Source organism: Kuraishia capsulata, genomic scaffold (genome assembly GCF_000576695.1).
Source record: "Kuraishia capsulata CBS 1993 genomic scaffold, Kuraishia_capsulata_scaffold_1, whole genome shotgun sequence".
NCBI lineage: Eukaryota > Fungi > Ascomycota > Pichiomycetes > Pichiales > Pichiaceae > Kuraishia > Kuraishia capsulata.
In genome coordinates this window covers 112,278-140,110 of record NW_019172950.1, presented here as the reverse complement: position 1 = coordinate 140,110, position 27,833 = coordinate 112,278, and the positions used below count along the sequence as shown (strand labels likewise).

General features: G+C 46.1%; 16 protein-coding genes across 16 annotated transcripts; 6 read left to right on the top strand and 10 right to left on the bottom strand.

Annotated features, from left to right (window-relative positions):
- Positions 1 to 279: 279 nt before the first annotated feature.
- Positions 280 to 2,883, bottom strand: KUCA_T00000079001 (uncharacterized protein; the record flags this gene model as incomplete). The annotated part of the gene is made up of 1 exon (XM_022604583.1): positions 280 to 2,883. One exon carries the CDS (start codon positions 2,881 to 2,883, stop codon positions 280 to 282), a length of 2,604 nt encoding a protein of 867 aa, XP_022456137.1.
- Positions 2,884 to 3,006: 123 nt separating this feature from the next.
- KUCA_T00000078001 (uncharacterized protein) lies at positions 3,007 to 3,138 on the bottom strand (the record flags this gene model as incomplete). The annotated part of the gene is made up of 1 exon (XM_022604582.1): positions 3,007 to 3,138. One exon carries the CDS (start codon positions 3,136 to 3,138, stop codon positions 3,007 to 3,009), a length of 132 nt encoding a protein of 43 aa, XP_022456136.1.
- Positions 3,139 to 3,203: 65 nt separating this feature from the next.
- On the bottom strand, positions 3,204 to 3,524 carry KUCA_T00000077001 (uncharacterized protein; the record flags this gene model as incomplete). Its single annotated transcript, XM_022604581.1, has 3 exons — positions 3,204 to 3,288; positions 3,352 to 3,434; positions 3,501 to 3,524. The coding sequence occupies 3 exons, from the start codon at positions 3,522 to 3,524 to the stop codon at positions 3,204 to 3,206; spliced, it is 192 nt and encodes a 63-aa protein (XP_022456135.1).
- Positions 3,525 to 4,002: 478 nt separating this feature from the next.
- KUCA_T00000076001 (uncharacterized protein) lies at positions 4,003 to 4,674 on the top strand (the record flags this gene model as incomplete). The annotated part of the gene is made up of 1 exon (XM_022604580.1): positions 4,003 to 4,674. One exon carries the CDS (start codon positions 4,003 to 4,005, stop codon positions 4,672 to 4,674), a length of 672 nt encoding a protein of 223 aa, XP_022456134.1.
- Positions 4,675 to 4,702: 28 nt separating this feature from the next.
- Positions 4,703 to 10,093, bottom strand: KUCA_T00000075001 (uncharacterized protein; the record flags this gene model as incomplete). The annotated part of the gene is made up of 1 exon (XM_022604579.1): positions 4,703 to 10,093. One exon carries the CDS (start codon positions 10,091 to 10,093, stop codon positions 4,703 to 4,705), a length of 5,391 nt encoding a protein of 1,796 aa, XP_022456133.1.
- A 1,125-nt stretch (positions 10,094 to 11,218) lies between these two features.
- On the top strand, positions 11,219 to 11,869 carry KUCA_T00000074001 (uncharacterized protein; the record flags this gene model as incomplete). Its single annotated transcript, XM_022604578.1, has 1 exon — positions 11,219 to 11,869. The coding sequence occupies one exon, from the start codon at positions 11,219 to 11,221 to the stop codon at positions 11,867 to 11,869; it is 651 nt and encodes a 216-aa protein (XP_022456132.1).
- Positions 11,870 to 12,018: 149 nt separating this feature from the next.
- On the bottom strand, positions 12,019 to 12,687 carry KUCA_T00000073001 (uncharacterized protein; the record flags this gene model as incomplete). The annotated part of the gene is made up of 1 exon (XM_022604577.1): positions 12,019 to 12,687. One exon carries the CDS (start codon positions 12,685 to 12,687, stop codon positions 12,019 to 12,021), a length of 669 nt encoding a protein of 222 aa, XP_022456131.1.
- A 236-nt stretch (positions 12,688 to 12,923) lies between these two features.
- KUCA_T00000072001 (uncharacterized protein) lies at positions 12,924 to 13,526 on the top strand (the record flags this gene model as incomplete). Its single annotated transcript, XM_022604576.1, has 1 exon — positions 12,924 to 13,526. One exon carries the CDS (start codon positions 12,924 to 12,926, stop codon positions 13,524 to 13,526), a length of 603 nt encoding a protein of 200 aa, XP_022456130.1.
- Positions 13,527 to 13,672: 146 nt separating this feature from the next.
- KUCA_T00000071001 (uncharacterized protein) lies at positions 13,673 to 14,206 on the bottom strand (the record flags this gene model as incomplete). Its single annotated transcript, XM_022604575.1, has 1 exon — positions 13,673 to 14,206. One exon carries the CDS (start codon positions 14,204 to 14,206, stop codon positions 13,673 to 13,675), a length of 534 nt encoding a protein of 177 aa, XP_022456129.1.
- Positions 14,207 to 14,426: 220 nt separating this feature from the next.
- KUCA_T00000070001 (uncharacterized protein) lies at positions 14,427 to 14,834 on the top strand (the record flags this gene model as incomplete). The annotated part of the gene is made up of 1 exon (XM_022604572.1): positions 14,427 to 14,834. The coding sequence occupies one exon, from the start codon at positions 14,427 to 14,429 to the stop codon at positions 14,832 to 14,834; it is 408 nt and encodes a 135-aa protein (XP_022456128.1).
- Positions 14,835 to 15,075: 241 nt separating this feature from the next.
- Positions 15,076 to 16,488, bottom strand: KUCA_T00000069001 (uncharacterized protein; the record flags this gene model as incomplete). The annotated part of the gene is made up of 1 exon (XM_022604571.1): positions 15,076 to 16,488. The coding sequence occupies one exon, from the start codon at positions 16,486 to 16,488 to the stop codon at positions 15,076 to 15,078; it is 1,413 nt and encodes a 470-aa protein (XP_022456127.1).
- Positions 16,489 to 17,533: 1,045 nt separating this feature from the next.
- Positions 17,534 to 18,817, top strand: KUCA_T00000068001 (uncharacterized protein; the record flags this gene model as incomplete). Its single annotated transcript, XM_022604570.1, has 1 exon — positions 17,534 to 18,817. The coding sequence occupies one exon, from the start codon at positions 17,534 to 17,536 to the stop codon at positions 18,815 to 18,817; it is 1,284 nt and encodes a 427-aa protein (XP_022456126.1).
- Positions 18,818 to 18,865: 48 nt separating this feature from the next.
- On the bottom strand, positions 18,866 to 19,105 carry KUCA_T00000067001 (uncharacterized protein; the record flags this gene model as incomplete). Its single annotated transcript, XM_022604569.1, has 1 exon — positions 18,866 to 19,105. One exon carries the CDS (start codon positions 19,103 to 19,105, stop codon positions 18,866 to 18,868), a length of 240 nt encoding a protein of 79 aa, XP_022456125.1.
- Positions 19,106 to 19,369: 264 nt separating this feature from the next.
- KUCA_T00000066001 (uncharacterized protein) lies at positions 19,370 to 20,941 on the bottom strand (the record flags this gene model as incomplete). Its single annotated transcript, XM_022604568.1, has 1 exon — positions 19,370 to 20,941. One exon carries the CDS (start codon positions 20,939 to 20,941, stop codon positions 19,370 to 19,372), a length of 1,572 nt encoding a protein of 523 aa, XP_022456124.1.
- Positions 20,942 to 21,197: 256 nt separating this feature from the next.
- KUCA_T00000065001 (uncharacterized protein) lies at positions 21,198 to 23,347 on the bottom strand (the record flags this gene model as incomplete). Its single annotated transcript, XM_022604567.1, has 2 exons — positions 21,198 to 23,217; positions 23,334 to 23,347. The coding sequence occupies 2 exons, from the start codon at positions 23,345 to 23,347 to the stop codon at positions 21,198 to 21,200; spliced, it is 2,034 nt and encodes a 677-aa protein (XP_022456123.1).
- Positions 23,348 to 25,127: 1,780 nt separating this feature from the next.
- On the top strand, positions 25,128 to 27,405 carry KUCA_T00000064001 (uncharacterized protein; the record flags this gene model as incomplete). Its single annotated transcript, XM_022604566.1, has 2 exons — positions 25,128 to 25,378; positions 25,533 to 27,405. The coding sequence occupies 2 exons, from the start codon at positions 25,128 to 25,130 to the stop codon at positions 27,403 to 27,405; spliced, it is 2,124 nt and encodes a 707-aa protein (XP_022456122.1).
- Between the last annotated feature and the right edge of the window lie 428 nt (positions 27,406 to 27,833).

The window sequence follows — 27,833 nt, the reverse complement described above, 5'->3', positions numbered from 1 at the left end:
TTTTTTTTGTATTTCACTTCGAATAATTCCATTCCAAAATACTTGATATGGATGCTGAGTTTGATATTTAAAGAATATAAGTCAGAACTTCATTCTCTTGGTTCGGCTTAGCTTAACTTAGCCTCGCTCAATCTTACATGAATGACAAGAGCCTACTGCATGATGCTGCAATCCCCTTTGGCTTTCTACTATTTTCTGTATGCCAATTTAGTGCTTCAAAACTTTAGTTATACCAATATGAGAATTGAAATTAATTGATTCTAACCCATTTTCAACATCTTAAACATACGCAAGCATATTTTGCACAATCTTCCTGACATCGTAGAAAAGCTCCCCCACCATGCCTTCAATTACCAAGTCGCTGTCGGAAATCTTTCTCACTGCAAGTTGATTGTTGATCACCAGGGCACCATCTCCCTTGAACTCTGCCTTCATGTTGATTTCAGCCAGTTTCCTCTTTAGCTCGGCCAGTCTTATATCACCAATTGCCAAAGGTCCCATTGAAGCGGAAACCAGCGCTGAAGAAGTCACCTCCGAGGGTAGCGTGCGTAGCACCAGATTCTTCGGGTTAAGACTCGTGTTGTCTCCTTCTTCTGGTTCTGATTTGGCAATCTCTCCAACAACGTGGGCAATGGAATAACCACCTGCAATCTTTTGCCATTTTAAAGCCTGTTCAAGCTTTTCATCGAGTGATACTTCGTAGCTCGTGATAACGCTACCGACACTCACTGGTGAATTACCAACCACTGTGATCATATCCATGGCTGGATTTGCATTGTTTCGCGTGTATGCGGCACTGACCAGGAGCTTCTGTTGCTGTTGTTCGATGGCACTGGTCACCTCTTTCAAACCACATCCATATGAAATGGAACGTTCAGGTATCAGCAATACTTTCTTTGGTTTCAAAGAGTTAATGATGATCATCATAGAGCGCAAGTCGACAGACCCTGCAAGATCGATAAATGTCAGACCGCACCTGGTGCCAAGGCTGATTACTATCTCCTCCCTTCTTCTGGGGTTCTTCAGTGGATCCAAATCCAAATGTTGCTCTTCTTCTTGCTGCCGGATTTCCTCCTTATTCAACTTCTTCTTTTTGTTCGTCTCGTCGTCGTCTACACCACGATCAAGGTTTCTCTTTCTCTGGTTGTAGGAGTTCTGATTTTGCTCAAAACCACCAAACTTGTCTTCTTTTCTTGAAAATTCGTTTGCATTGATTACAATACCATAATCATCCCTGACAATCTTCTTCTGAACAAATGGAAACATTCTGTTTCTTCCTTTGGCGTTGCGCACATCGAAATCCATGGGCGTTTTCAGCAGTGTCTCTATCGATGATCCAGCAAAGGAGTCCACTTCCTTCCCTGCAGATCCAGCATTCAAGGTGATCTCTTTGTTTTTGTCATTCTTTGCAGCTGCTGCTGTAGTAGTAGTAGCATTTCCGTCTCCGTCTTCATCGATATCGTCATCCTCATGCTCTTCTTCAGACTCAGATGAATCCCCCAAAATCTCACCATCTCCCAAAAGCAGCTCCTCATTCTTTCTATCAGCCGCAACAGCCATCCTCTGCCTCTGTCTTTTGTCGTGGAGATTCTTCTTATAAGCAGATAGCTCAAGGCCATCTAGCAGTTCTTCTTTGTACATCTTGAGGTGAAAAGCCTTTTCCAGAGGAACAGCAATACCGTCCTCTAGTTTGCCATTGTTGGATTTTTTTGATAGATTTGACCACGTTTCGTATATCTCGCTCGAAAAACTTTCGCTGCTGGGTCTTTCAGTAAGAATAATGGTAGAGTTGGGCCTGCTCGACAAAGCCAGCAGACATGATCTGCCCTGTGATCCCTCTTCGAGATCAGAGTCTGAGCAAAACACAACCTTAGGACCCTCTAGTCTAACCAATTCTTCTGGGCTCACAAGTCTGACTTGAGTGACGTCGTAGGGAGCCTGCCCCTTTGATTCCCATTGCTTCAACATCTCGGGAGACATCCATTCAAGCATGTTTGATGCGAAAGCTAATGCCTTGGTTCCACTGTGACACAGTAATAGTACCGGGATTGTGTTATTCGTATTCTGGTCGATCAATGGCAACAACTCAAACATTCTTCCGGCTACTGTCGTCGGAAGAATTACCGATCCTCCGTTCTGGATGGTTGCCTGTACCATCACGATGAACTTCTCCACCTTCTTCTTATAAGGCAAAGCGGTGCCCAAATCCGTACCCGTGATGAGCGTGGTTGGTCTCAACAAGTAGGGTGTGACCAGTTTAGCAGCGTTCAAAAAAGAGTCCTTGGAGTGGTTCCATGTGGGTGCGTATATTACTTTTTCGGTATCTTTGGTTATCAACCAAAAAGATCCACCAAGAGTGTGTCCAGCATTGTAAGCAGTAATCGAGGCACCACTAGCTCCAACACTGACAGACTGAGAATACTTCAGCGGAGTGATTCTGTTGAAGGCTTGTTCTATGTCACCCTGCTCTATGAAGGCAGTATCCAGTGGTCCAGTCGCTCCACAACTACGATAGAGTTCAATTGTGGTGACCTTACCCAAGTTGGTAACCGGTAGAGTAGCATAAACCGGAATTTTCTGCAGAATTGGAAATTTGAACTGCAGTAGTGCAAATGCACCCAAATGCTCTTTGGTTGTCTGAGATAGCAGTATCACGTCTATCGTGGGGATCACACTTTCCAAAAACGAAAGGTCGCATTTGCCATCCCAGCCTGGATCGGCCAGTATATTCAAGTTTTGACCAAACCGCAGCAACGAAGCCCTTGTTATACCTTTGTAAGTCGTCTGGGAATCTGATTCGGCATCGGAGCCAGTGGGGTCGTAAGAATCGTCCCCAATTTCGGAGCTCGACGGTCTCGGCGTTAGCAGTGTGTATGTAAACATGGCAAAGCCGCTGGTCGAGAAGCCGTTAGATTCTGATGACGGTGATGTAAAGCGCAGTGGTGATTGAACAAGCCTTTGTGAGCTTGGTAGAAGGTTTCAATGGTATACTAAATGGTGGGTGCACTACAAAAATGTTATGGCCCGGTTGGAACGAGCATTTTGAAGGAGCATTTTCAGTACGGGACAATTAAGGAAGTCATGATTTTGAGCGAGGAAAATTCTCGTATTTAGTACTGGATACGACAAGTGAACCATGGTTGCAGGCGCGATGATATGTAACCTCCTCGTCAGTCATCCCAGCTGGCTGTAATCACTACCATTCAACACCCTCCTCTCAGAGTCAACACCAAGTGCAATTGAGATCCCGCAGTAATCTTGCAACCCTCGACAGTATCGCTATCCTCTCTGTGACAATTAAAGTTAGTGGCCGCATAAAAATGTCTTCAAGATGTGTAAATGTCAACTTACAGTTGTCTGCCTGAAAATAGAAACCTCTGTTGTTCCGATGGAATGCCTTCTTTTTCCTCCAATAGCTTCTTCACATCTTCAATCTGATTGAGGTGTTAGGGGGAATCTAAGTTTCGAGATAAGATGGAAAATCGCTCAAGTAGACTTACCTTATCACTTGGCTCCACATCCATAGTGATCTATAGTGTCCTGTGTTAGTTTGTCGATTCCAGTCTATCAGTACAAAAGTTGTGCTGAAAAGTACTCCATTAGAACAAACTTACCTCTCTTCCAGTGAGAGTCTGTATTGAGGGTTGTTAGTAATCATTAGAAGAGTCATTGCTAGCTCAATTAGAACGGGCCAGCACTGTCCACTAAACATAGTGAAAGACCACCGACCAATGATCGCAGTCATTCCAACTCACCTTCACTTTAATTTCCATTGTTTGTTCAAATTAGGTCAGAACTTTAGAACTCTCAAGGTGTTCTCAAACGGCTCGTGTTAACTCTATCGTATAGAGAGGAGGATCTCTATCAAGGCGCATCGAGTTCCTACATCACGTGACTGCTAAAATATATATCGAGGCCTATCTGCAGTTTGAACGTGCGGGAATCTCTTTCCTAGTCATTATCCGAAAGCTACATTGGGAAAAGAGACGCTTTGATGAAGTTATGCTGGAAACACCGATAATTCCTAGTGCGGACTACTCAAAGGTATATGAACCGGCAGAGGACTCTTATCTGCTGCTAGACCTGTTTGAGCAGATACGGTGTGAGCTGAGCTCAAAGAGATATGCCCATTCTGTGCCTCTCGTGGTGGAAATTGGCACTGGGTCTGGCGTTGTCACTGCTTTTCTCAACAAGAACATCCTACCGAAAGCTCTTTACCTAGCTACTGATGTTAATCCGCATAGCTGTGTGATTGCTGCGAGGACAAACTCACACAATGCAACCTCGTATAACATGGATGTCATACGATGCGACTTAACCTCGCCATTGCTTACAGAAAAAGTCGATATTCTTATATTCAACCCGCCCTATGTTCCTGCGGAGAAAGTTCCCGAAATACCGAAAGACGACAAGGATCCCAGATGGCTGGATCTGGCCCTGGATGGTGGTCCTACAGGTATGGACATCACCCAACGGGTTCTCGACTCTTTGCACACTATTCTTGCGCTAAAAGGTGAGGCTTATATCCTCTTCTGCGCGCGAAATCAGCCTGATAAAGTTGTTGAGGATTTTAAAAAGAAGTCTCCCGGGAAGTGGGATGTGACAATGGAAATACGTAGAAAGGCTGGTTGGGAGATGCTCAGCGTGTATAAATTTGTGAGACTATGTGAATGATCTAAAACCGTCTGTTGGACGTACCGTTTCATTGGAACAAATCATTGAAGATATCATGCTCGCACGCCTCAGTGTCGGCAACTCTCAATGAATACGCACTCTCGTAATTGAACGAACTCAACTTGCTGAAGAAGCTCTGCAGCTGCGTCATCTGCTTGACATGTTTCAAACCTAAAAGTAATGGCTTCTTTTTACCTAATGGCTCGTCATTCTCCGTAGATGCTGTTCTAGTTTCGACGCCTTGAATCTCTGAGATTCTGTCAATTATCGCTAGTGTTGGGACCTTTTCAGAATCCTTGGGAGTTTCTGATACAAACAGCCATTCGTTCAGCTGGAAATCCTCAAACTTGAGCAACAGCAACACGTCTAGAAGTTTGGAGGCCATCAGCAAAATGTCCAGGTCAGTTTCAGAGTTTGGGGTTTCACCTTCAGCGAGATTTTCGATCTTCGCAAGAACTGTCTGGAACACCTGCTGTAGCTCTGAATAGATCATTGGCCAGGCCGTTGTAAGATGAGGCTCCGTAAACCTGAGTATCAACGCTCTGAGACATAGAAATGCATCAGGTTTCAGTATTCCTCCTGTTCCAGCCAGTATATCAGACAATCTGTTCACGATGTCTTTCACGTTGATGAGATAACGGTCCACTGGTGAAACCATCAGCAAGTAGGCAACACGCTTGAGGTGGAGACCACGAGTGGTCAGCTCAGAATCATTCCATCCAAACAACGTGGAGTTTCCTGAGTATGGTTGCATACGACTAATAAGATCCGACATTCTCTCCTTATCGCCATCGATCCAGGTGAACATGATGGAGTTCCATGGTGCGGATTCAGTGATGCTCATGGTGAAAAACTTAGTATCCATGAGGACATCGTATAACAGGGACTTCCAGCCCTTGATGTTCACAGCTGAAGCGTCACTGATCACGGTGAGCAAGGCTATGGCGTAGTTTGGAATCGAGCCAACAGCCTTACCCTTAAGAACTGGGATAGCCACTCCAGCAACAATTGAATTCAGTGAGTTGATTACCTTGTCGTTGTCTTGTACCAGGACTTGAATCTTGGGAATGATCTCAAATAACGCATTGCAAAGTTCCTCCTGCGAAATCTGCTGTTTGTTTGCACCTTCCGGTAGAGATACCTGAGAACCAGAGTTGGCCTGGCCCTCTATCAGCTTGGAAGCCGCAGTCATTCCAGTTTCAACGGGAGTTGGGGTTTTTGCTTCTTCTGATGCTGATAGAGGAAAGGAAAGAGGGTTTGTCAAAAGTGACGACAGGCCATCCGATTGGAATCTGGAATACACCGCCACACCGAGCATCTTGGTGAAGTATTCGGTGAGCTCCCTTCTAACTCTTTTTTGCTCACCAAATCTGGTTTGCCCAAGTTTCAAGCCTAAAATGCAGACGAATCTCAACAGATCAGGATAAAGATGCTTGAATATTGCCGAGTTTGACTGGACATCTTTCAGAAATTGTGTCACTTGAGGCCAAATATCCTCAATTGTGTCATTACCCAAAGATTCTGCATATTGCACAATGAAAGCAGAAATCATGCGTTCGGTAAGATCGTTGTTCAGAGAAGACCTGCTCCCAACATCTATGGCAGTAGGATTCACACGTGTTATCAGAGAGTTGAAAAGATGTGGGAGCGTGTTCTGAGGTCTACCGCCGTCCAAAACATGAATGATCTTGAAAATTGTGTATGGCGTTCCAAGGGAACAGAACTGGTTGTTCTGTGCTTCAATGAGAGTTTCCAAAGACTCTAGAGTCTCTAGTCTATACAACATCTCCAAAAGCTTTTTTGTGCGGAACTTCAGCTTTCCTGCTGTATAACTCAAGGACTTGTCAAACTTCAGAAATCCGTCTGTGGTTTCTTTAGAAGATGAAGGCAGTTTGTAATGGCCCGTGAAACTTCCCATGCGAGATACTTGTTTGAACACATTCAAAGTGGAACCGCTGTTGACTGGCTGTAGTCCTGTCACCTTTGAGTTTTGGTCAGCCCAGAGCCATATTCTGTATGACATCACGGTAGCAGACTTGAAGGCATTCAGAACAGTCAACTTCCTGGTGAGAACGGCATCTCTATGAGAAGGGGCTTCAACCTGGAAAACGCCTTGCATGACCGTGCCAAAGAACCCTGACTCACCAGTCAATCTGCTTCCTACTCCAGCAGACGACGAACTGTCAATCTCTTTCATATAATCATACGAAATAATCAACAGCTGCTGAAGACCTCCCATCAAAAACGAAAAAGACTCGTATAGATTTCCATCGAGGAGTTCTTCTCCATTGGTCACAATTGTTGTTGAGCACGTCTCCTTGAAACGGAGAAACAAATCCTCAATTTTTGAGCAGATACAACCAGTCACTTCAGGCAGTATGCTGAATACCACGCTCTTGTGTAGTTTCAAAGACACAGAAAGAAGTCTCATCCATGCATCCACAACAATTGCACTCTTGGAGTTGCTTATACCAAGCAATAAGAAATCCAAATAAACGTCAAAGCCAGGAGACCCCTCGGTGGCATTGGGGGCAACCAATGGCTGCGTTGAGCCTCTTGAAGCAGCAGTCTGTAACAGAGAGCCTATGGCATCCACGTAGCTGACCTCGACCAAGTCCTTGATAGAGGTGTCGGCATTGAGGGTGGAGCAAAATTCAACAGTTTGTATCATTATAGAATAGAACTCTGGTTCAGTTCCATTGAGAAGTATACCCAATAATTTCAAGGATAATTTGACACATCTTGCGTATGGTTCCCAGAACTCATCCGCGCTGTTTTGAGGTGGACTCAGCGATAAGAACTTCATTACCACGATTATGAGAAGGGATTTGTATGTCGAGATATTCCAGTTGTTGGCATCTATGACTTTCATCTCAACACTGCTTTCTAGCACACAAAGCTCTTTTGCAATGGACTGTGTAAGTGGACCTGCGCTTACATTCAGTAGGTTGGCAACGGTCTCAAGCTGGTAAGAAAACCTGGTGAGATCGTCATCCCTACTCAAACTTCCGCTAACGAGAAATGGGAAACTCAACAGTTTTGTTCCAAGCATTTTGTAGATTCTGCTGATTGATCCATCGCCTAGGCAATTTATGATCCAATCAGAGACTTGGATGTACTTAGTCTCATCTTCTGAAGATAGGTCATCCAGTAACAGAAACGTGGGGCGCATGAGAATTTGATTCGTGCCATGGTATGTGGCTGTGTGTGTCCATAAGGCAGAGAAAGCCCTCATCTTCACTTCATAGGGTTGGTCATCTTTGGTGAAAAGCGAGGAGAGCGCTCCTTCAATATAATGGGACTCGACGCTCATCTCCATGTTCCAAATGCATCTAACTGTCTCCACGGGATATTTGCAGGATTTGTCAACTAGAGCGAGCCAAAGAAAGTTGGTCAAAACTTTCAAAAGCCTCGTCTTCTCGGTGTACGTACAGGACTTGACCAGAGGGTTGAATATCACAGCAAGTCCAAAGGTTATGGGTACATCGAAACCGGCATTCTCTAAATCAAGAGCAGACTTTATCAACGTATCATTCCTGTACATCTTTTCTCCCATGGGCACTTTCCCTAAAAGCTCTGATAGAATCTCGCAAAGGGCAAAGGTCGAGTCACCCTTGATTAGACTGGCATCTTGAAATCTGCTTGAAACCAAAGATGAAACGGTGTTGAGAAGTAGAGCACCCATATCTGCACCTGTAAACGGTTTGGAACGATCTTCAAACACCTCTGCAGTTGAATAATAATCTTCTATCTTGGACATAACCTTTGTCTTTGAGTCCACGTCCAATGGCTCCAAGAATTCGGGTGCCGCATGTTCTATGGGCAAGAAGGCTCTCTGAGGTATCACACTCAGCAGTGCCTTGGAGTACACGATCCATCTTATGTCGCCGGATTCCTCGTTCTGCAAAAACGTCATCAACAAAATCATGGGTATATGAGCTATCACCATATCTTCTTCCTCGACGTTGAAGTTCTTGAGGACAAACAGTAGTATATCGAACTCGCGATCCTTTGACAACTTGAGCAGATCACTCCATATGTTGATTGACTCGACTCCATCGAAAAACGCGCCTGCATTCCGCAGCACCTCATCCGTCATCGGACCGGAGCTCAGATCCACAGAAGTCTTAGCACTCTGCAAGATAGGGGTCAGAATCTTGGGAATTATCAATTGTCCAATTTCCCATCTATCCATCAATGCCACTGATATTCTATACGCTTCTATACGCTGCTGGTGTGGGGTTTCCGAAGAGTTTGCTCCATTGATCATATCAAGCAGAGATTCCGAGAGAGTCGTCAACCCGTAAGCCTTAAAGTATTCTGACCTGGTGAGGGAAGAACCCTCTGCTTCTAACTTTTCCGTCTCGGGTCCAAGCAGCCAGTTCCACAGCCTTCTGTTCAAAGACATGTCTTTTCTAAGAACTGTCTTCGTGGCACTCATCACCAAAGTCTTCTGGTCCGAAGTGGAGGTCAAGATTTGGAGGATTGGGGACTTGAGCTCAATCTTGGTCACCAGAAGATCAAAAAATCCTCTTTGAACGAGGACATTTTCATCTCCAAGACCTTTGCAGAATGCCATCATCATTAGTTTGGTGCTTGGTAGCACACAGCTTCTGGTCTCGAGTTGAAGAAGGCTCAATACACCTGTTGGTGAAAGCGAATGCAAAGATTCTGGGGTTTCTTTCTCAACGGATCCGTCCTCTGCCTCGATATCGTCTTCCGTCTGAGTTTGCTCATCTGCACTTGTTTCCGGAATGAAACTCGGCAGCTTTTTTATACACCATTCCAACGCTCCCTGTCTTCTATCAGGGGAGGTGATGATACACAGAAACAGACACTGCCAGAAATGGGTGTCATCATTCAGGTTAGTCTTGAACCCCTCAATCAGGCTCATGGTAGAACTAAACGACTCAGAAGTGGTATCATCCAAGCCGGGCAACAAACTCAGCAGCACTGATTTCATTATGACGTGTAATTCCTCGGGGTTGATCTTCACTATGAAGTCCTGAAACAGCTTGATTAGCCACGGCTTGACAGTAATGGATGCAAACGACATCAAAGGTAATAGTCCAGGTAGCCAAACAGAAATGTTAGCACCCAAAGCTTGGATTCCCAGCGTTTCAAAGATTAACTCATACACTTCCAATGCTTTGCGGTGAACTCCACTAGGCAGCTTGGGAGATAGACATTTTGACAGTGATTTCGATACAGTGAACTGTTGTGGAATCCAATGATTCTCTTGAGGAGCTGGATTTGTCTGTAGTGCCTTAAGCAGCTTGCTCAAGTATGAAATGTAGTCTGCCCATTCAACCACGCTTTCGAATGTAACAAGGGCCCTCTCGACATTTTGGGAGTACCGTTTCTCCTTCGACGATAATTGAGAGTCATCACGTTTCTTCAATAACGGTAGCAACGACATTGGACAGGCGGTTGGTCTATGACCTGTGCGAAAAAATGTATCGTTGGTGATGGGTGTCCTGTGGATTTATCTATTCGATACCAGGTGGCTTGTTGTATTGGTACCACAAAGATATCGAACTGAGGTCGGAAGTCACGTGATTAGTATATGCTGCTGGTGTGCGGCTTATATAAGGGTGTACGTAATCACTGTCTAGAGGTGCAGTTGAGGCGAAGACCGATTGAAAGCTTATATTTCGGTCAATTTGATTGTGCTTAATTGTTTCGTGAGGTTTTCAGGCCTTTAGTGTTTGTTGAGGTTGGTAGAATGACCGATCTTGGAGCTGCACTCTGTGGCTGTGCAATTGGGGTAAGGTTTACCAATTCTTTTGCCTTTGCCTTTTTGTGGACTTACAAACAAATTGTTGAGATGTAGCAACTCGTTCGGAAACCAGGTGTGCTGATGACGCAGGTATGGGCGAACCCGGTGAGCTTTCTGTCAAATTCGGCATCTGTGAACTACATTAGAAGATTAGGATCCAGAATTTGCACTAAACTATAACTTACTATCAATTGGCTCCTGTGGTGACTCTATCTCGTAGAACTCCAGGCACGAGAGTTTTATAGAGAACAGCTTGACCCGTTGTGGGTATTCGTCAGAGGTGTCTTGTGTGATAGAATCTATAAGCTCCTCGGGCAGTTGATGCTGAAAATTGCCTAGATCAGCAAAAATTCTCCAAAAACCTAATATTCACCACCTTATAAACCACAGATTCTGATCAATACTGTACTTTTCACCTTTTCTATCTTCTGATAACAGGTCGTGGCGAGTCTAGTATTCAGCGATGGGGTAGATAAGCCGAACGGGCAAAGCGCTACCAACATGCCCTTGTTCTTGCAGTGATTCACAAAATGGTCTTTCAAGAGTATTTGGAATCACAAGTTTTGTATCTCCTGTTTAGGAATTTTCAGGTCGGGTTTCAGGTGGTAACCTCAAAGACAGTTTTTTATCCTTTCTTGGTATGACAAGACCCTTTTACCCCACAATTTGACACGAAGGCTAATAGTGCATACGTTGATAAAGGGCATCCACAAATTCGTCAATGATCCTAAGTTATTTTTCTTTTTCAAAGACCTTCTGGTCCCGATGCTGGGAATTTTCTTCGTGGTTTATCTTTTGGTGATAGTTGCACTATACCCGCTGCATGCCTCGGGCTTGGTACTGTTCAACGGCCCGTTTGGATTCATCTCTGGTCTGGTAATGGTGATCCAAGAATCGTATCAGATCGTCAATTTCCTCATAAGGGCTTTTATTTTGCCGAGGCCTTTGAAGGCTGTATTTGAGGTCACTTTTAGGGAAAAGTCGCCGTATGTTGGTGATTCTTCTGACTTGTTGATGGTCGGTTATACAGGAGACACGTTACTGCGCAAAATCCAAAGAATCACTCTCAAGAACTTGTGGTTACCGATCTGGATTGGTTCGACCATTTTCTTGTTTCTGTTGAACTTTATTCCCGTCGCTGGAGTTTTTCTGGTGATTTTGCTCAAATCTCCCACCAGAGGCTACAACTCTTTGAAGGCCTACTACGAGATGAAAGGTTTAAACCCAGCACAGGTTGACTACATGATTTCCCTACAAAAAGGCGATCTATTGACTTTCGGGTTTGTTTGTACATGTTTGGAAACAGTCCCGTTTCTGAGCTTACTGTTTGTGTTCACAAACGAAACCGCGGCAGCGCTGTGGGCCGCTGAGATTGAGCTGAAATTTGAACGGAGGCGCACGGAGAAGGAGGAGTGAGAGTTAATTAAGAAGTTATTGAGCCAAGTTAGGCTTTGTGTTCGGGAACTGGTCCCTCAAGTGAATCAATGCTCCATCAAGTTACTCTGTTCATCAAGAAACAGGCGAGCTCCAATCCAACCCTCTAATCAGAGGCTATATTCACATCCTCAAACAATCTTTCCCAGAAACTCAAACAAATCAGCTAGCTCCTCGTCACCTGCAGTGTGACCCTGATGTGGATACGTCTTGAAGTCAAGGTCCTTGAAGCCGAGCTGCTTGTAAAACTCGCTGGTCAACTGACCATAACGGTGCGAGATTACCGGGTCTGCGTCTCCATGGCCCATAAAGATTGGAGTCGCAAAGTTGGTGTTTTTGGCCAATTCCTGGACCTTCTCCTTGCAAGGCACGAAACCAGAAAGTCCCACAATCCCGCCCAATTTCACATCTGAGAGGGCGCCAGTTGCCAAAGCCAAAGCGGCTCCCTGAGAGAATCCCCCAACAATGATTTTCTCGCCCTTAATACCGTGGTCAAGTTCGTACTGGATAAGATCCTGAATCACCCCACACGAATTGATGAACCCTTCGGCGTCCGTGTTGGATTCTTTTCCAAACTCCGCTATATCGAACCAGCCCGGCATTTTCATTCCCCCGTTCACAGTTATAGGAATTTCCGGAGCATTGGGAAACACAAATCTCACATTCTTGAACCTTGGTGAAGAGTGGGCCATATCAGCCAGGAACTTCCACCCATTTCCAGAATCTCCCAGCCCGTGGATCATTATCACTGTGGCTGTAGCTGTGGCTGTTGAAGCCGGAACTCGCACGGCAGAAAGCATCGAATATATACAAATGGCCAGTAGAACAAAGCCCGTTGGATATACTATGTTCATGGAATAAGAAACAAGACAAGGAGGAAGATCTAGAAGTGGGTGTGCTTTTTTGGTTAAGACGCGATCATTACAGGGTGACTAAATTCAGATGTGGCATATCATGTTTATCGATTGAGATGCTATACAAGTGAACAACATATAACGAGCAGATTAACGACAAAAATCAATGCTTTAGAATTAAAATGTCTATTCGGTTTCAGAATTTTACACCTTTATCTCCCCAACTAAAGGCTCCGGAATTCACTGTACTGAACCCTCAGGAGCTCTACTCCAAACTCAATCAGATCAGTGTGGAGATCCCTGACTACCTCCATGAATTGCCAGTTCCCGATCTTCAGCGACTGGCATCAGATCTGTTGCTGTTGAAAAGTGAGATCTATATGAATCCCAAGTTTGAAGAGATTAGGGGCCAGATCTTGGGTGTCGTGGAGAACCTGGTGGAGTTTGCGGAGAGGCTGCTATCGGAGTACGAAAGTTTACGAGGCAGATTTGATGAGGTGAGTCTACGACTCGGCGAGACGAATGCTTCTGTTGAGAGGTTGAGGCGATTGGACATGGAGTTGAGTGGAAGTTTATACAAATTCGAAAGTGGTGCTTTGAAACAGCGACTGCAGTCTGCCATACTGGAGTCGGACCAAGTGGCTCAGAATCTGGTTGAGAGCTTCAAGGCTGACGACTCTGTTGGAGACTTTATCAAAAGTTTCAGAGCTGAAAGAAAGGTCTATCATCTGCGAAAGGAGAGACTCGAGAGGTTGAACGAGGACCGGGTGGGTGGGTTGTTGTGAAAAGTTTGGTAGTCTCTGGCATCAGACTTGGTTAGTGCGAGAAGATAGTCAAATCAATTAAAGGGTTATTGCATATCGTTATCAGGCTAGCGAGAAAGCCAGAAAAGCTTGAGTCTAGGCCCTCTAAGTTCGTCAAGGCAGGATGGTCAAAACGCCTGCTCGTCACTTTCGTGGCCATTTCGCGTCTTTTCTCCGTCCAGTCCCTTCACCACCTCGGTCCACATCTTCACGATCTCTGGTATGGAATAGTTTGGAAACTCGACTATTCCCTGGTATTCCCAGCCCGGATCTTCTCCTAAATAAGTAATTCCAACGTACATCTCCACCTGGTTCCCGTGTATAAATTTCCGCCTCACCAAGGCATCTGGATATATAGCTCTCAATGTAGAAGTCAGCTTCGTCTGGTTCACTATGGCGATATCATGTTTCAGGCAGAACGTGGCTACCCACGCGTGAACAAAGTCCTTAGGCACCATTCCCTTTGGGTCTGGTTTGAGCCTCATCATAAGGGCTTTGCATATTATAGTGCGGTGCATGGTATACACCAGCCTTGAAGGTGTGCCTCTTGCGTGTTTCGCATCTCGTTTCTTCAACTCGTCACAGAGAGCCGGCAGATCCCAAGTCCCATCCAAAGCCCGCTCGATCATCTGCGTCATATTCAGCTCTCTGTTCCTCGACATTTTAGTATATTACACTTGAGTTGGCGGTCCAGTTGTTGTATTGCGTGAAGTTGTCTCGCAGTGTGGGAGCGATTTCAACTTGTAAGATTTTGATGAATGCACGCGCCACAGAGGCGGTGCAGATATTAATGCTGGTAATCTAACTTTTCAGCCATAGTCTTACTTCCTGGATGAGACATTTTCGATTGTCTTAGCTCTTTATTCGCTGAAATTTTTGACCATGGATGACGTCTGGTCCGATGATGAGTTCAACTTCACTCCCAACTCCAAGGAGACATACGGAAACGTGGAAACCACACACATGAACATCAACTCGCTGCGGCAGGTGCACGGCAAGAGAGGTTATCTTGATGGTGTTTCGCAGAGCAAAGAGTCCACAATCCAGGAAGGATTTGATTCAGGATTTGGAATCGGACTGAGAATAGCAGACCAAGTCGGGTTTGTTCTGGGAGTTTTGCAGTTTCAAGCTACTGTTGATCCGGCCCATTATGGGGAAGTGTACGAGAGTGCAAAGGTGGAGCTGAACATCCAGGATTTGCTGAAAATCTCTTCTTTTGACGAAAGCTTGGAAACTTTTAATAATCCAACGATGACTAAATGGGTCAGGATATGTGATGAACTGAAATGAATACTGGACTTGAGTAAAAGACAAGGATATGCGATGAACTTGAATGATTAATAGACCTCAATCAGATACAGTGATATGAGGTTGACTCTGACATGAGTACGAGAACATGTCCTGAATCCGAACTGGTATATATAACTAGGATTAAGTATAGGCGTTTGGTAACTAAGCTGGGTAACCGTAAGTTTGATAACTAAGTTTTGGCCATCTGTGCTATCCACAGCACCAAGATCACAACCCAAGTTCACATCAAATACTGGATGCTCATTCTTTTGGACTTCTCCTCCTCACTGCTCTCGCTGAACGTGAACTCCTTCTTGAAGATGGAGTCCTGCGAATCGTGAACCTGAGATTGCTGGGCCTGTTGGGCCTGCTGGGCCTGTTGGACAGGTTGCTGAGGCAATCGGGGTGGAGGCAGTTGCACCTGTTGCTGTGAAAGTTCCTGCTGAGCCTGCTCGCGTGGTGGTTGGAACGAATGCAACTGAGATTGTGGGTTCGATTGCACATTCAACTGCTGTTGCGGATTTAAATTCGGATTTAAGAGCGAATTCAAGGGCTGCTGCGACTTCGACAGCGGATGGTGTGCGCTGAGAGGCTGGAACTGGATCTGCGACATCTGTGGGACAGGGGCATGATTATGGAGGTGCGGTAGCACTATGGGTTCCTGCTGGAAATGATGCTGTGGTTTGGCATTTGTATCCTCGTACGAGCCTCGTTGGGTCTGCGAGTTGATGCTGGATCGACTCAGATTACTGAGATTACTCAGCTGACTTGTCTGGGTCACATCATGATCCAGGATACTTGATCTTCTGGAATCGAGACTGATGAGTTCGTGCGATATTGACGAATTTCTGGACTGTGGATGTGACAGAGGCGACGAAGGAAAGGGGGACCAAGCTGAGAGCGGAGGCGTGTGCACCAGAGAAGGCGAAGAGCTAGAAAAGTTGTTGAAAACTCCAATCTGCGCACTGGAATGTCTTCTGGGCTGTTGTTGCTGGGGCGATTGCTCTTCCAGATACTTGCGTTTGTTTCTGAGAGGAGGGAGTTGTGGGTACAGATGTTGGGGCAGGTGAGGCAGCTGTACGTCTGTCATCTTCAAGTCCATCGAGGCACTTCGCGAGTTCCTCAAGGGTGGTAACTGGGCCGGAGGTTGCATCTGGTCGAATATCGAGGTCTTGAAAGCCACTTCCTGGGTTGGGCCTCCCTGAGACGGAGGTGCTGGTGTCGAAGCTCCGGCCGACTGCACTGGTGTAGGAGTCTGCGATGGAGTAGTATGAAGCGACGAATGCATCGACGTGGAGTTGACAGGCTGAGATGCGCGTCTTCTGCGGTTTGCCCCGCCATTCCACCAATTCTTGATGGCATTATCGCTCCTGCCATTGAGATGTCTCGCGATTTCTGCCCAACGCTTTCCGTATTTGGCAACAAGCTCCTCTATATAAGCACCCTCTTGAGCGGAGATGGGTGTTTTGTTCAGACTTGGCTTCAGGTTCTGGTGGAACCGTTCCCTGCTCTGCTTCGGGGTCCTTGTGCCCAGGGTCTGCGAGATTCGCACCCAATTAGTGGCCCCGTAGGTCTGAATCAATTCCAGCAGTTTGGCATCTTCTTCCGGAGACCAGGGGCCGCGGCGGAAATTTTGGTTGTCTGAGTCTGGCATATGTGGTTGTTTGATTCGGGTGATTCGGTTGTTGGGGTGGTGGGGTGATCGAGGGATGGACACTTGGCTGTGGGCTTTGCTTGGCAACTAACGGAACTAGTGGCAAGATCAATCAAAATATCAAATCAGTGCCAATCACAACCAACAACTCAAAATAACAATGCCAATGTCAGCTAAAAAGACTCAAATTAACAACAACCTAAAACGATGGTGAACGCCTGTTCTCGCAAGAAAGTGGAGAAAGCGACACGGAATAAAAAAGATTAGCCGTCGCCCGCTCGAATGGAAATAAGCCAAATCCGATATAAAAAGACAAGAGGATACAAAAAAGGATGCGGTAGCCCTGGTGTTTTGTCCAATAAAAGGCACTTCGGTGGGTGCTTGTCCTTTATGCCCTTGTGTGAATATCCAACAGCCTGGCTGAAACTAATAGATCCTGAATTTCCCTAATAGCCGGGATGATGGCCGTGCAAAGAATTAGCCAGGGTGCACGCAACTGGATTGTGACGGGATGTTGGGCGTGAAAGAAGAGGAAAAGTTAAGGGGGAAAGAAAACGTAGTTCAGGGTTCCAAGAACAAAAACCCCCTCCGCAAAGGGCTTCCTGTTGGTGCGACATTTTAGGGTGTAGCGAAAACTGAGGCGGGCCAAACCGGTTGAACGTTTTAGGGACTCGCGTTTTGGAGTAGAGCGTTTTACGACCGTTGGCGGATATACTGTTTGATCCGGAGAGGTTGCGGACAATTTGGAACAATTTGGGATGGTTTGGGATAATTTAGCCGCGTTTTATGTGTCTTGTGGCGTGAAAGCATCTTTTGTCGGGTGAGAGGATATGCTTCTATTGCATGTACTCTTGCCTATATTAATGGCTATAGGTCTGGCCGGCTTTAGCACGAGGACAATCGCCGATGTAGTGACGTGTGGCACTCACTAAACTATTTCAGACACGACCGCTGGGGCCTGGGTTTTTCAAGTAGCTCTCGGGAGAAGATAGCGTGAGAAGGCTTGGAGTTGAGGTCCGAGCAGGATTTTTGGGCATTTTTCAAGATGAAGTTTCCGCTGCGTTCCACAAACGCGCTCAGCAGACCGGTCTTCAACTTTTCCCACATATACACCAACCTAGGGGCGCTCTCAGAAATCACGAGACTGCGGAACGTGAAGGTTGATTTGGATCTGTTTGCCCATAACTACGAAAAATGGTCGGAGCTCAGACAGTCGTTTACGGAACTCCGCAAACTGCAGACGGCTGAGTCAAAGCAAAAGAATGAGGCCAGTTTGGCCAAACTGAGACTTCTGAAGCCCCAATTGAAGGAACTGAAGGACAAGATCAGTGAGCTGGAAGACTCCATGCTATTGGCAGCTGAGTCCCTGCCAAATGCGATATCGCCCAACGTGGGATCTGAGGCTCAATTAGTAAAGACTATCAATCCAGATTTCAAGCTGGACCACTCCGAAAACAGAGATCACAAGGCCATAATGGAAAGACTCGGTTTGGTGGACTTCGCTAACGCTTCGAGAGTAACGGGCAATTCTTGGTACTACCTGATGGGAGATGCGGCCAGATTGGAACAGGCTCTCATACAATATGCTCTGGACAAGGCCAGAACATATGGGTTCAAGTTGGTATCGCCTCCTTCAATAGTTAAGGACGAGATTTCGTTTGCGTGTGGTTTCAAGCCCAGAGACCAGAATGGCGAGACACAAGTTTATCAATTACCAGATGAGCTAAGCTTGACCGGAACTGCGGAAATACCGATTGCAGGATTAAAGTCCAACCAAATACTTACGGATTTGCCGCACAGGATTTGTGGTGTCTCCAGATCTTTCAGGGCAGAAGCAGGAGCCAGAGGGAGAGACACCCGAGGATTGTACAGAGTTCATGAGTTCAATAAGGTGGAGCTGTTTATCTGGTGTGAGAATGATTTGGAAAAGTCCGAGGCGGAATTCGAGAAGCTTGTGCAATTCCAAATGGAGTTTGTGGAATCGTTGGGTCTGCATGCTATGGTTTTGAACATGCCATATGATGATTTGGGAGCCCCAGCTTATTGCAAGTACGATATCGAGTGTTGGATGCCTGGTAGAAATGCGTTTGGTGAAGTGACGTCAAGTTCGATCTGTTTGGACTACCAGGCCACAAGACTCAGCACCACTTACAGAGATTCGAATAATAAGGTCAGGTTCGTCCATACGCTCAATGGCACTGCCTGTGCAGTCCCCAGGGTAATCCTGGCCATCGTGGAAAACTTTTGGGATGAGGCCACGGACTCGATATTAGTACCTAAGGTATTGAGGCCCTACATGGGTGGACAGGAGAGAATCGTGAAACAATAGTGAACAACAAAACTGGCCAACTGAAAATTAGAACGTCATGTACATACTTTACAGCTCTTGAATGTCTGTGTCGATTGCGAGCTTCATCTTTGGTTTTTGGCTCGTAATAGGTAACTCCGGCAAAGATTGCCTTTTCGTATCAAATACCGTAATCCTGATTTTTTCCTTTGGTTCCTGGAAAAACTTGTACTTCATATCTACCAGCGAACGCCAGTTATCAGGGACCTCTTCGTTCCTAGACCTTGCGAAGTACCGTTGATACGGACAACACACCCACGCCTCATTCATTCTTCACAAAATTCAACCAGTGACATACTCAAGTTTTATAAACTCTAGTTTTCTCATTACTTTTATCTCCTCTTATAAATACCCCTCGAAGACTATGACTCTTAATTTTTTTTCCACACTGCTAGCCTACTTCAGGCTATCAGAAATTGGGATGCGCGCGACATTTCTTATCTATCGGATCAATAAAACTTTTCACGCAAGGTGAGATCGAGAACAAAAATGGCTGAGGCAAGTTTGCAACCTGAATTGGGTTTATTTTGCAGCTCATTTCTTTCCTGGCCTACTCTGTGGTCCCCAATTCTTCGTTGGGTTTTCCTGGAAACGCACTATTTTGATCTTTCTCAGTGTCTTGATGGCCTTGGTGGTTTCATTGTGTTTGAACAGGTCTTCTTGGCTTTCAATATCCTTTCCTATGTTTTCGTTTTTCCAGATTTTGTAGCCAGGAGCAGTCTGACTGGTCTTCTCGAGCCTCTGGGAAAATCCTTCATCTTTCTCGCCGAGCTTCTTGCACACGTACCAGATGGTTTCCCATGGGGCTTCAGTCTTGATCCCACTTGGCATGGCGTGGGTCAGAGAGCTTTCGTAGCCCAAATTCTTCAAACCCGTGATAATATCCAATACTGATGGAGGGGCTGCCTTCAGGACAGAAGAAATGGTAGTTGGCTTGAAATAGAACGGTGCATCCACCTCCTGTTTAGCCATGTGTAGCATACCCTCGACTCTCTTCAAAGTTCCGTACTGGCCCTCGGAGACGGATGATTTCAACTCTAGTACTTTGTCTATGAATTCATGGTTGTGGAGATTTCCACCCCACATCGGACCAGTGAGATGGTGAACGTTTCCACAGAAGGAACAATGGGGTCCCACTGGAGGTCCCTGGCTCATGCTAAACTTGTAGCCACCCTGACCCTTGGAATCTTCGGTTTTTCTGCCCATGTATTGGTTTGCAGTTGATCCACAACCTGAACACAAATATGTGATCATGGACTGGGAAGCAAGTTGCTTCAGCTGGATGGGGGACCTCTTCACCCTGATGAAGCATCTGACGTAGTAGTCAATTGACAGTGAAAGTAGAGGCTCTATACATTTTCCATACTTCGCTGCAGTGGATGCCACAAGGTTCAAGACCAATCTCAAAGCACTTTCGTGGACGGCATCTCCCCTGGTGTTGGTACCACCATACAGCACGAAGCACTTTTCGGGGTATGAGTTTCCAGCGAGAACCGCCAAATCTGTACACGTAACCAGCAATAGACCATCGTCAGTCATACACTGGATGGCAGAGTCAATAAAAGGAGCAGCGGTTCCGTAAGGATCTAGGTCCACCACCTGAAACTTCGACTGTGACTCTGGTGAGCTCATGAAGTGGATAGCATCACCTTGGTTGGCAATCACAAGGTCACCCACCTTGTTGTGTTCGATATTTCCCTGGATAGACTTGACAGCTGGAGCAGATAAATCGTTTGCCACTATTTTCTTCACTTGTGGGATTTCTTTGGCGTATCTGATTGACCTTAGGCCAGTCGCACTCAGGGCTTCTGCAATATTGACGAATCTTGTTGGCTCGGCAGAAGTCGAGGAGATCTTGCGCTTTTTGGGCTGATTTTCAAGTTTAGCCAATCTGCGTTCGTTCTGGATATTTATCCAGGCTCTGATGGCCAAAACACTCAAATCACGGTTGAACTGCTGAATCGGGTTGTAGAAGACATCCACATCCTCGCTGGGGTAGAGGATTGTGGCTGATCCCTCGGTCTTTTCTTCAAACCCTTCCGGAATAGTACTCATTCTTCTAATGCTCGAAATTCTAGGAAGAAATTTGCCTATCCTGGATAGCATAAAGTTGAGTAATATGGAGTGCTTCGTGCTATCGGCCCAAGAGTGAAAAGTTTCAAAAAAAATTGGCTACTGATAAAAAGTTGAGACTGGAACGATCTTTTGAGAAGGCCCCCGAGCCAATTTTGATGAAGCTATATGAAATTTTTATATAACAGAAGAATAAAAAGCGGAATAAAAAAAGCGCCTGAGAAGAGAATTTGAGCAGTAAAATGGTATAGAAACAACGGTATTAAAGAGACAGAAACAGTCAAAGCTTTCAGTAGGTGCCAGATGTGTTTGCATCGTAGGTGATGTATGCGCTCAGATCAAAGTAATCGTCTCCACCAGCAGGAGATTGCCCTGCAAATTGGCCATTCATGGCTCCCATTATTGCGGGAATCGGATTGACAAATGTGGTATCTTCCTCAGTTCCGGATATTGCCATGGTCATGGTGTGGTTTGACTCCATAGACTTTGCATGTTCCATTGGGACATATTCACCACTCTCACGATACTGCGGCGAATCGGAAGGTATGTGGTACGACGAAACAGGCGTGTTCAGAACGGTGCTGTTGTTGTTGAGGCTGTTGTTGGTATCAAACAGGATACTCGAGCCCAGCGAGTATTGGTCCAGGTTGGAGATTGTTCTGCGAGCGTTGATGGTGGTGGGACCTGCTCCGTAGTCATTCTTCAAAAAGTTCTCCAGCTCAGGCGAAACAGAGCTATGTTGGTTCACCACCACACCCAATCCGACCAGGGATTGGTTCTCGAGACTGTTTGAATGCTGTCTCGTTTTTCCGTTCCTCTTGGAGCCCACCTTTTTGGATTGCTGAGTGGATTGCTGAGTGGGTTGCTGAGAAGGCGGAAGTACCAATGATGAAGACGATCTGTGATGGCGCGTGCTGCCACTGCCATTGTATCTGGATATACGTCTAGCAGGCGAGTCGGCTCCACTTGAACTGGTAGCAATCAAACTGGGGAAGGCCTGGGTTTCGAACTCAGAGGCCACTGAGTCGGATCTTAATCTCGCTGGGTTTGTCTTGGTTTTCTTCGAGGCAATGGACGCACTTGTAGTTGTAGAGAATGGGTATCCGTTGTTCGGAAAGTAGCCCGAGTCCGTATCGTTCGCGGTGAAAATACTGATTCTCTCCGAGGAGTCCAGATCGTTGTAGTCATAATCTTCTGCCTCGTCGTTATCACTTGTGGCTATAGAATATGGCGTTCCCAGTGGAAGCGTGAATCCATGAGCTTCAGATGAGTGTACATGATAGGGACTGTAGGCTGGCGTTGCTGCCATCTCTGGTGAAGGACTTTGCTGTCTTACCATAACCCGCGACTTTCCACTTTCATCTGTGACGACTGATATTTGAGGCTTGAGGAGAGGCAAAGGCGACAAGGACGCTGTAGCCGTTTTGGATTTGAGTTGCTGTGATGTTTGTGGGAGGGGCTGCGGTTGCAATTGCACCAGTTGAGTATTTTGCTTCGGAGTCAGCGTAGCAGACTGCTGATCGGCCTTGAAGTTCGTGTATAATCTTTTCAAGCCCTTTGACTTGGCTCCAGCACCAGAACCGGTTAGCTGGGGTGCCATCTGAGGCAATTCCGAAGGACCACCAGATTGAATCAGGGGAGACTGCTGAAGAGGAGCTTGCTCCTGCTTGTGAAAAATTTTCAACAAGTTTGAGGAGGAAGAGGATTCAATCTGATCCACCTGAATCTCCTCTTCTGGCTCGTCCTTGCCCTTTCTGTGCCTGAACAACCTCGAGACTCGGCCCTGCTTCTTCTCCTCTAGTTCTGCGATCGGCACCGAGGTCGTCATTATAGCACCCGCACTGTCCACACTCGCAACTGGAGGTTGGACTGCCTGAGAGTCCTCTTTTGGAGGACACATGTCCACGAACAAGAACTCCGTAGGGATGCCGTTCTTGGTCTTTGGCCTCTTGTGCTGGGTGCTTCTCCTCAAAAATCCTCCTCTTTTTTGCATCTGGAAACTGTTGGCCTGGGCAGTCTGCTGAAGCAAATTACCCATGTCCTTGGCCTCTCCAGTCTTGTATCTTCCGATTCTCCAGCCCTTCTTGGCATATGGCTGCGACGATGTAGCTGCTGTTGAAGGCGCCGAGTTAGGGTCTGCGCTTGAAGCAGAAACAGAATTGTCTGATTTGGAGCTAAAAATATTGCGCCTTTGGTCCGAAGATGTAGATATCAACGAGCTCGTAGAAAGCCCCGAGAAATTCTCAAGCGAACTCGTAGACGAAGCCGAGGCATTGTCGAGCTCCTCCTGGCTCCTCAAAAGAGGTTTTCTTGAAGCAAAGTTAGTAAAGCGCAAATACAAGCAAGCATCAAAGCAACAGTCCAATGGGTTGAAACCAGATCTCAACGTGGCAAAAAAACCACAAATAAACAACCAAAAACATACCGAGAAACCTTCATGTCCTCCTTGAAAACCCCAATTATCTATGTGCTGTTCCCTTGGCTGGGAAAGGCAGTGTTCAAAGAAATTCTGAGCGATTTGAGCAATCTGAGCTAAAACACAGACAGAACGAGACAATTGAGCGATGAGCAAGTGGTAGGGGGAAGAGGGATTGGAACGCTTTGGTAATGATATCGCCTGAAGGTGAAGCTAACACTTTCAACGTCCGTCTCTCCTCTCTTCCATCGGGTTCTTCATGGCGTGCACTCATTAAAGTAGTGTTCACGCTAATTTGGGAAATTGCAGGTTACGAAGCGATGGGTTGTCTTCCGAGGCCGCTCAGGCATATCTCGGGAAATCGTGCGAGCCTGACATCGAGGACGGGGCTGCTTAGTACATGAGATGCCGAAGGGCGTCAATGCTGTTTATTGGTCAATTGAAAGCACCGAGGAGACCATTATGGATGGGACTTTGCAATAGCACTAATATTGCTCAGTATTGGCTTGGCAGTGGCACTGTTTATCGCTTAGAGCTGACTGGTTAATTAATAGCTCGGTGTTGGCTTGGTATTGTTTGTAGCTCGGTAACAGTTTAGTGCTGGCTTTCGTCATGGAAGCTACCGGCAAACCAAAAGGCTGCAGCTTCATCACGTGATAAGCAACATGTAAGTCTTATCCCGGCGTTGTGAAACACCGCTTCATAATATTTATGGGCATCTGAAATTCTGATTAGGCTGCCATATCATGGCGACCTTATCGCAACAAGGGTGTTCAACCGGATGTTTTGGCCTCTTTATATACGAATATGTAACATTTGCCAGTCCCCGGCTTGGAGCTCAGTCTGCGGTTCATAGCTTTTCTGTAAAACAACACACACCGCAGGAATCACGCAATTAAAATAATACACCTTGACAGGGTTCACTTCTGACTCAAAAAAACGTTAGCAGCCAGCACAATTTGCGGCTTTTGGTTCTCCATAAACTCTGGATATCATTGGGCAGATAAGTAAGGGCAATGGGCACCCTCGCACGACTCAACCCCAGCGGGCGGCAAGCTGAGACTGAAGCTGAGCGAAGTCTCTAGGGAATGACCAGGATCATCAACAAAACTTAGAATAAACTGAAAAACTGACAAGTTTTCTTATCAAGAACATCACGATGTAAAACTTTTCACTCCGTGACTGATCATTTTTTATTCACGTCATGTTATCGTTCAGATCATTTCTAATAAAAAGCGGTACACTTTAGATAGCCGAGTAGGCGGCGGCACATGCCCCGCCTCCGGCAAGGTACAGAACAACCTTTTTCATGCGTGGACTTTTGAAAGATCATCGCAGATGCATTAATCCTAGGCCATAATCTCCGCCGTTGAAAAATCTGCAAAAAAAATTGCAAAAAAACCCCATTAAACCTGCTGGTTTGAGGTCATACCCAAATTAGGCCTAGTGACACGCTAGCACACCGTCTTAGGTGACGGCGAGATGTCGCCGAAAGTTTGGTACCCGTACACCTTTTGGCAGACGTCCCATTTGGTTCATGGTTTTAGCGGCGCTTATCGTCGTGCATCGATACGGCGCTGATATGGCGAAAAAGCAAGCAGCTTCCAAGAGTATGCAAAGATGTTATAACAGTGCAACTAGAAAAAAAAATTTGCAGATACGTCGATCGTGTTCAACTCTGACATATATATAACCGTCCGGAGGCTCAGTTGTGGCTTCTGTTTTTATTTTGCATCAATCAACCCATCAATTGAGCAATCGACCATACTCAGCTTACTACTCGACTAGGTCTTCTTAACTAACATGGTTGAATACGCTCTTTCACAAGGCGTCGGCTATGGTGTCGTTGTCGGAGTCGGTCTTGCCTTCTCCCTTGGTATGATTGCCACCACCTGGATCTTGAGACGCTACCAACGCGAAATTATTACTGCCGAGGAATTCGCAACTGCTGGTAGATCCGTCAAGACTGGTCTTATCGCTTCTGCGGTCGTTTCGTCCTGGACCTGGGCTGCAACTCTGCTGCAATCCACTTCTCAAGTGTACAAGAATGGAATGTAAGTGAACTTTTTGGACCGTTGGTATTGGTATATTCGAAATATCTGACAAACTGGTATTTTCGATATATTCAATCGATATCAACGGTGACTTTTTCAAACCCCGAGTCTTTTGCTGGGAGTGTCCTCCTCGAATTTTACTAACACCCTCCAGTGGGGGAGCTTTCTACTACGCCGCAGGTGCCACCTGTCAAATTGTTTTATTTGCTTTCTTGGCCGTCACCACCAAGAGTAAAGCCCCTGGTGCCCACACCTATCTCGAACTTATCAAGGCCAGATATGGAACAGCTGCCCACTTTGTCTACATCTTTTTTGGTATCAGCACCAACATCCTGGTCACCGCCATGTTGCTGACTGGAGGTTCTGCCGTGATTACTGACATTACCGGAATGAACAGTGTTGCTGCGTGTTTCCTGTTGCCTGTCGGAGTTGTCATCTACACTTTGTTTGGTGGTTTGAAGGCGACCTTCCTGACGGACTACGCCCACACGATTGCCCTGGTGATCATTATTCTGACGTTCGCGTTCACTGCCTTTGCATCCAGTGACACTCTCGGATCTCCTGGTAAGGTGTGGGAGCTCGTTACTGCCAGGGCTTTGGTCACTCCAATTGAGGGAAATGCTGAGGGATCCTATCTCACCATGAAGACCAGATCTGGAGGAATTTTCTTCGTCATCAACATTGTGGGTAACTTCGGAACCGTGTTCTTGGACAACGGTTACTGGAACAAGGCAATTGCCTCTTCTCCAGCTGCTGCTTTGCCCGGTTATGTCCTGGGAGGTTTGGCCTGGATGGCCATTCCATGGCTGACTGCCACCACCATGGGTCTTGCTGCTGTTGCTCTTGAGGACCACCCCAGTTTCCCAACCTACCCAAACAGACTCACTTCCGACCAAGTCTCTTCTGGGCTCGTTCTTCCAAATGCTGCCGTCGCTTTGATGGGCAAAGGTGGTGCTGGTGCCTCTCTGGTGATCGTGTTCTTTGCCGTGACTTCTGCCATGTCTGCTGAGCTCATTGCCGTTTCTTCCATTTTCACCTACGATATCTACAAGGGCTACATCAACCCAAATGCCAAGGGAAAGACCTTGATCCTCACTTCGCACGCCTCTGTCATTGCTTTTGGTCTCGCCATGTCAGGTTTTGCCACTGGTTTGCACTATGCAGGTGTCTCCATGGGTTATCTTTACGAGTTAATGGGAGTCATCATCTCTTCTGCCGTCTTGCCATGTGCCCTGACTGTTCTCTCAGTTAAGCAGAACAAACAGGCTGCTATCTGGTCTCCAATTCTTGGCTGTGTCTGTGCCATTGCCTCTTGGTTGGGTTCCACCAAGTCTTTGACTGGTGCTGTTACCTACGAGAACACCTTCGTCGATGACCCAATGCTTATCGGTAACGTGGTTGCCCTGTTGTCACCACTGATTTTCGTTCCAGTCTTGACTTATGCTTTTGGACCTCAAAACTTTGACTGGGAAGTCTTCAAGACCATCCGCAGAGTTGACGAGACCGAGGAGATCTTGGAGGCCGAGGGAGTCCAATCCATTGACGAAGAGACCGGTGCTCTCAAGCCCGTTCTTTCTGTTGCCCAGTCGTACGCCCATGATATCGCTGAACAGCGTCGTTTGATCCAGGAAGAGGAAGAGGCTGCTTCGTTGAAAATTGCAGCCAAGAGGGCAGGTTACATCTGTATCTTCTTGACCCTGGCTATGATCGTCGTTTGGCCAATGCCCATGTACGGCTCTGGTTACGTCTTCAGCAAGAAGTTCTTCACTGGTTGGATTGTTGTTGCCATCATTTGGATGTTCTACACATTGTTTATGGTTGTTATTTACCCTGTTTATGAAGGTAGACACGGAATCTTCACCTCTTTGCGTGGTATCTACTGGGATTGCACCGGCCAGACTCACAAGCTCAGAGCATGGCAAAACGACCATCCTGAGGAGCTTCATGTCGTCCAATCCCAGATTAGTGCTGAGCTCCACCAGGGCCAAGCTATCAACCAGCTTTTGGAGGTTGAAGAGAAGAACTAAAGTAAACTCCTGGAGTGTTTGCTTCGAGGCCAAGTACCGTATTGGGTGTCGTCGTTTTCTGATTTTTATTATTTTTTTAAATTATTTGAAGTGAATTTTGATATTATGCATTTATTACCTATTTTTGCACAACAAGAGAGTCAAAACTTTATTTGGTTCCATGTCAAAGACTGTACCTTACGCCAAACTCTATTTATTTTGGGTACTTTTTTGCAAAATTATATTTTTCTAGATATTTCCAGAATTTTGACTTTTCGATGGTTCAATTTCTTCCAATTTGTCTCAATCTCCACTATAGAATAGGATAATTATGTGCTAATGTTCAATAAAGAGATTATACATTCTTTAAATACTTCCCTATAATTGAAAAGTACCAGGTACCTCTAGCTAATTTAAGCTCTCCGTGCGGCTCATCCAGTCGTGGCAAA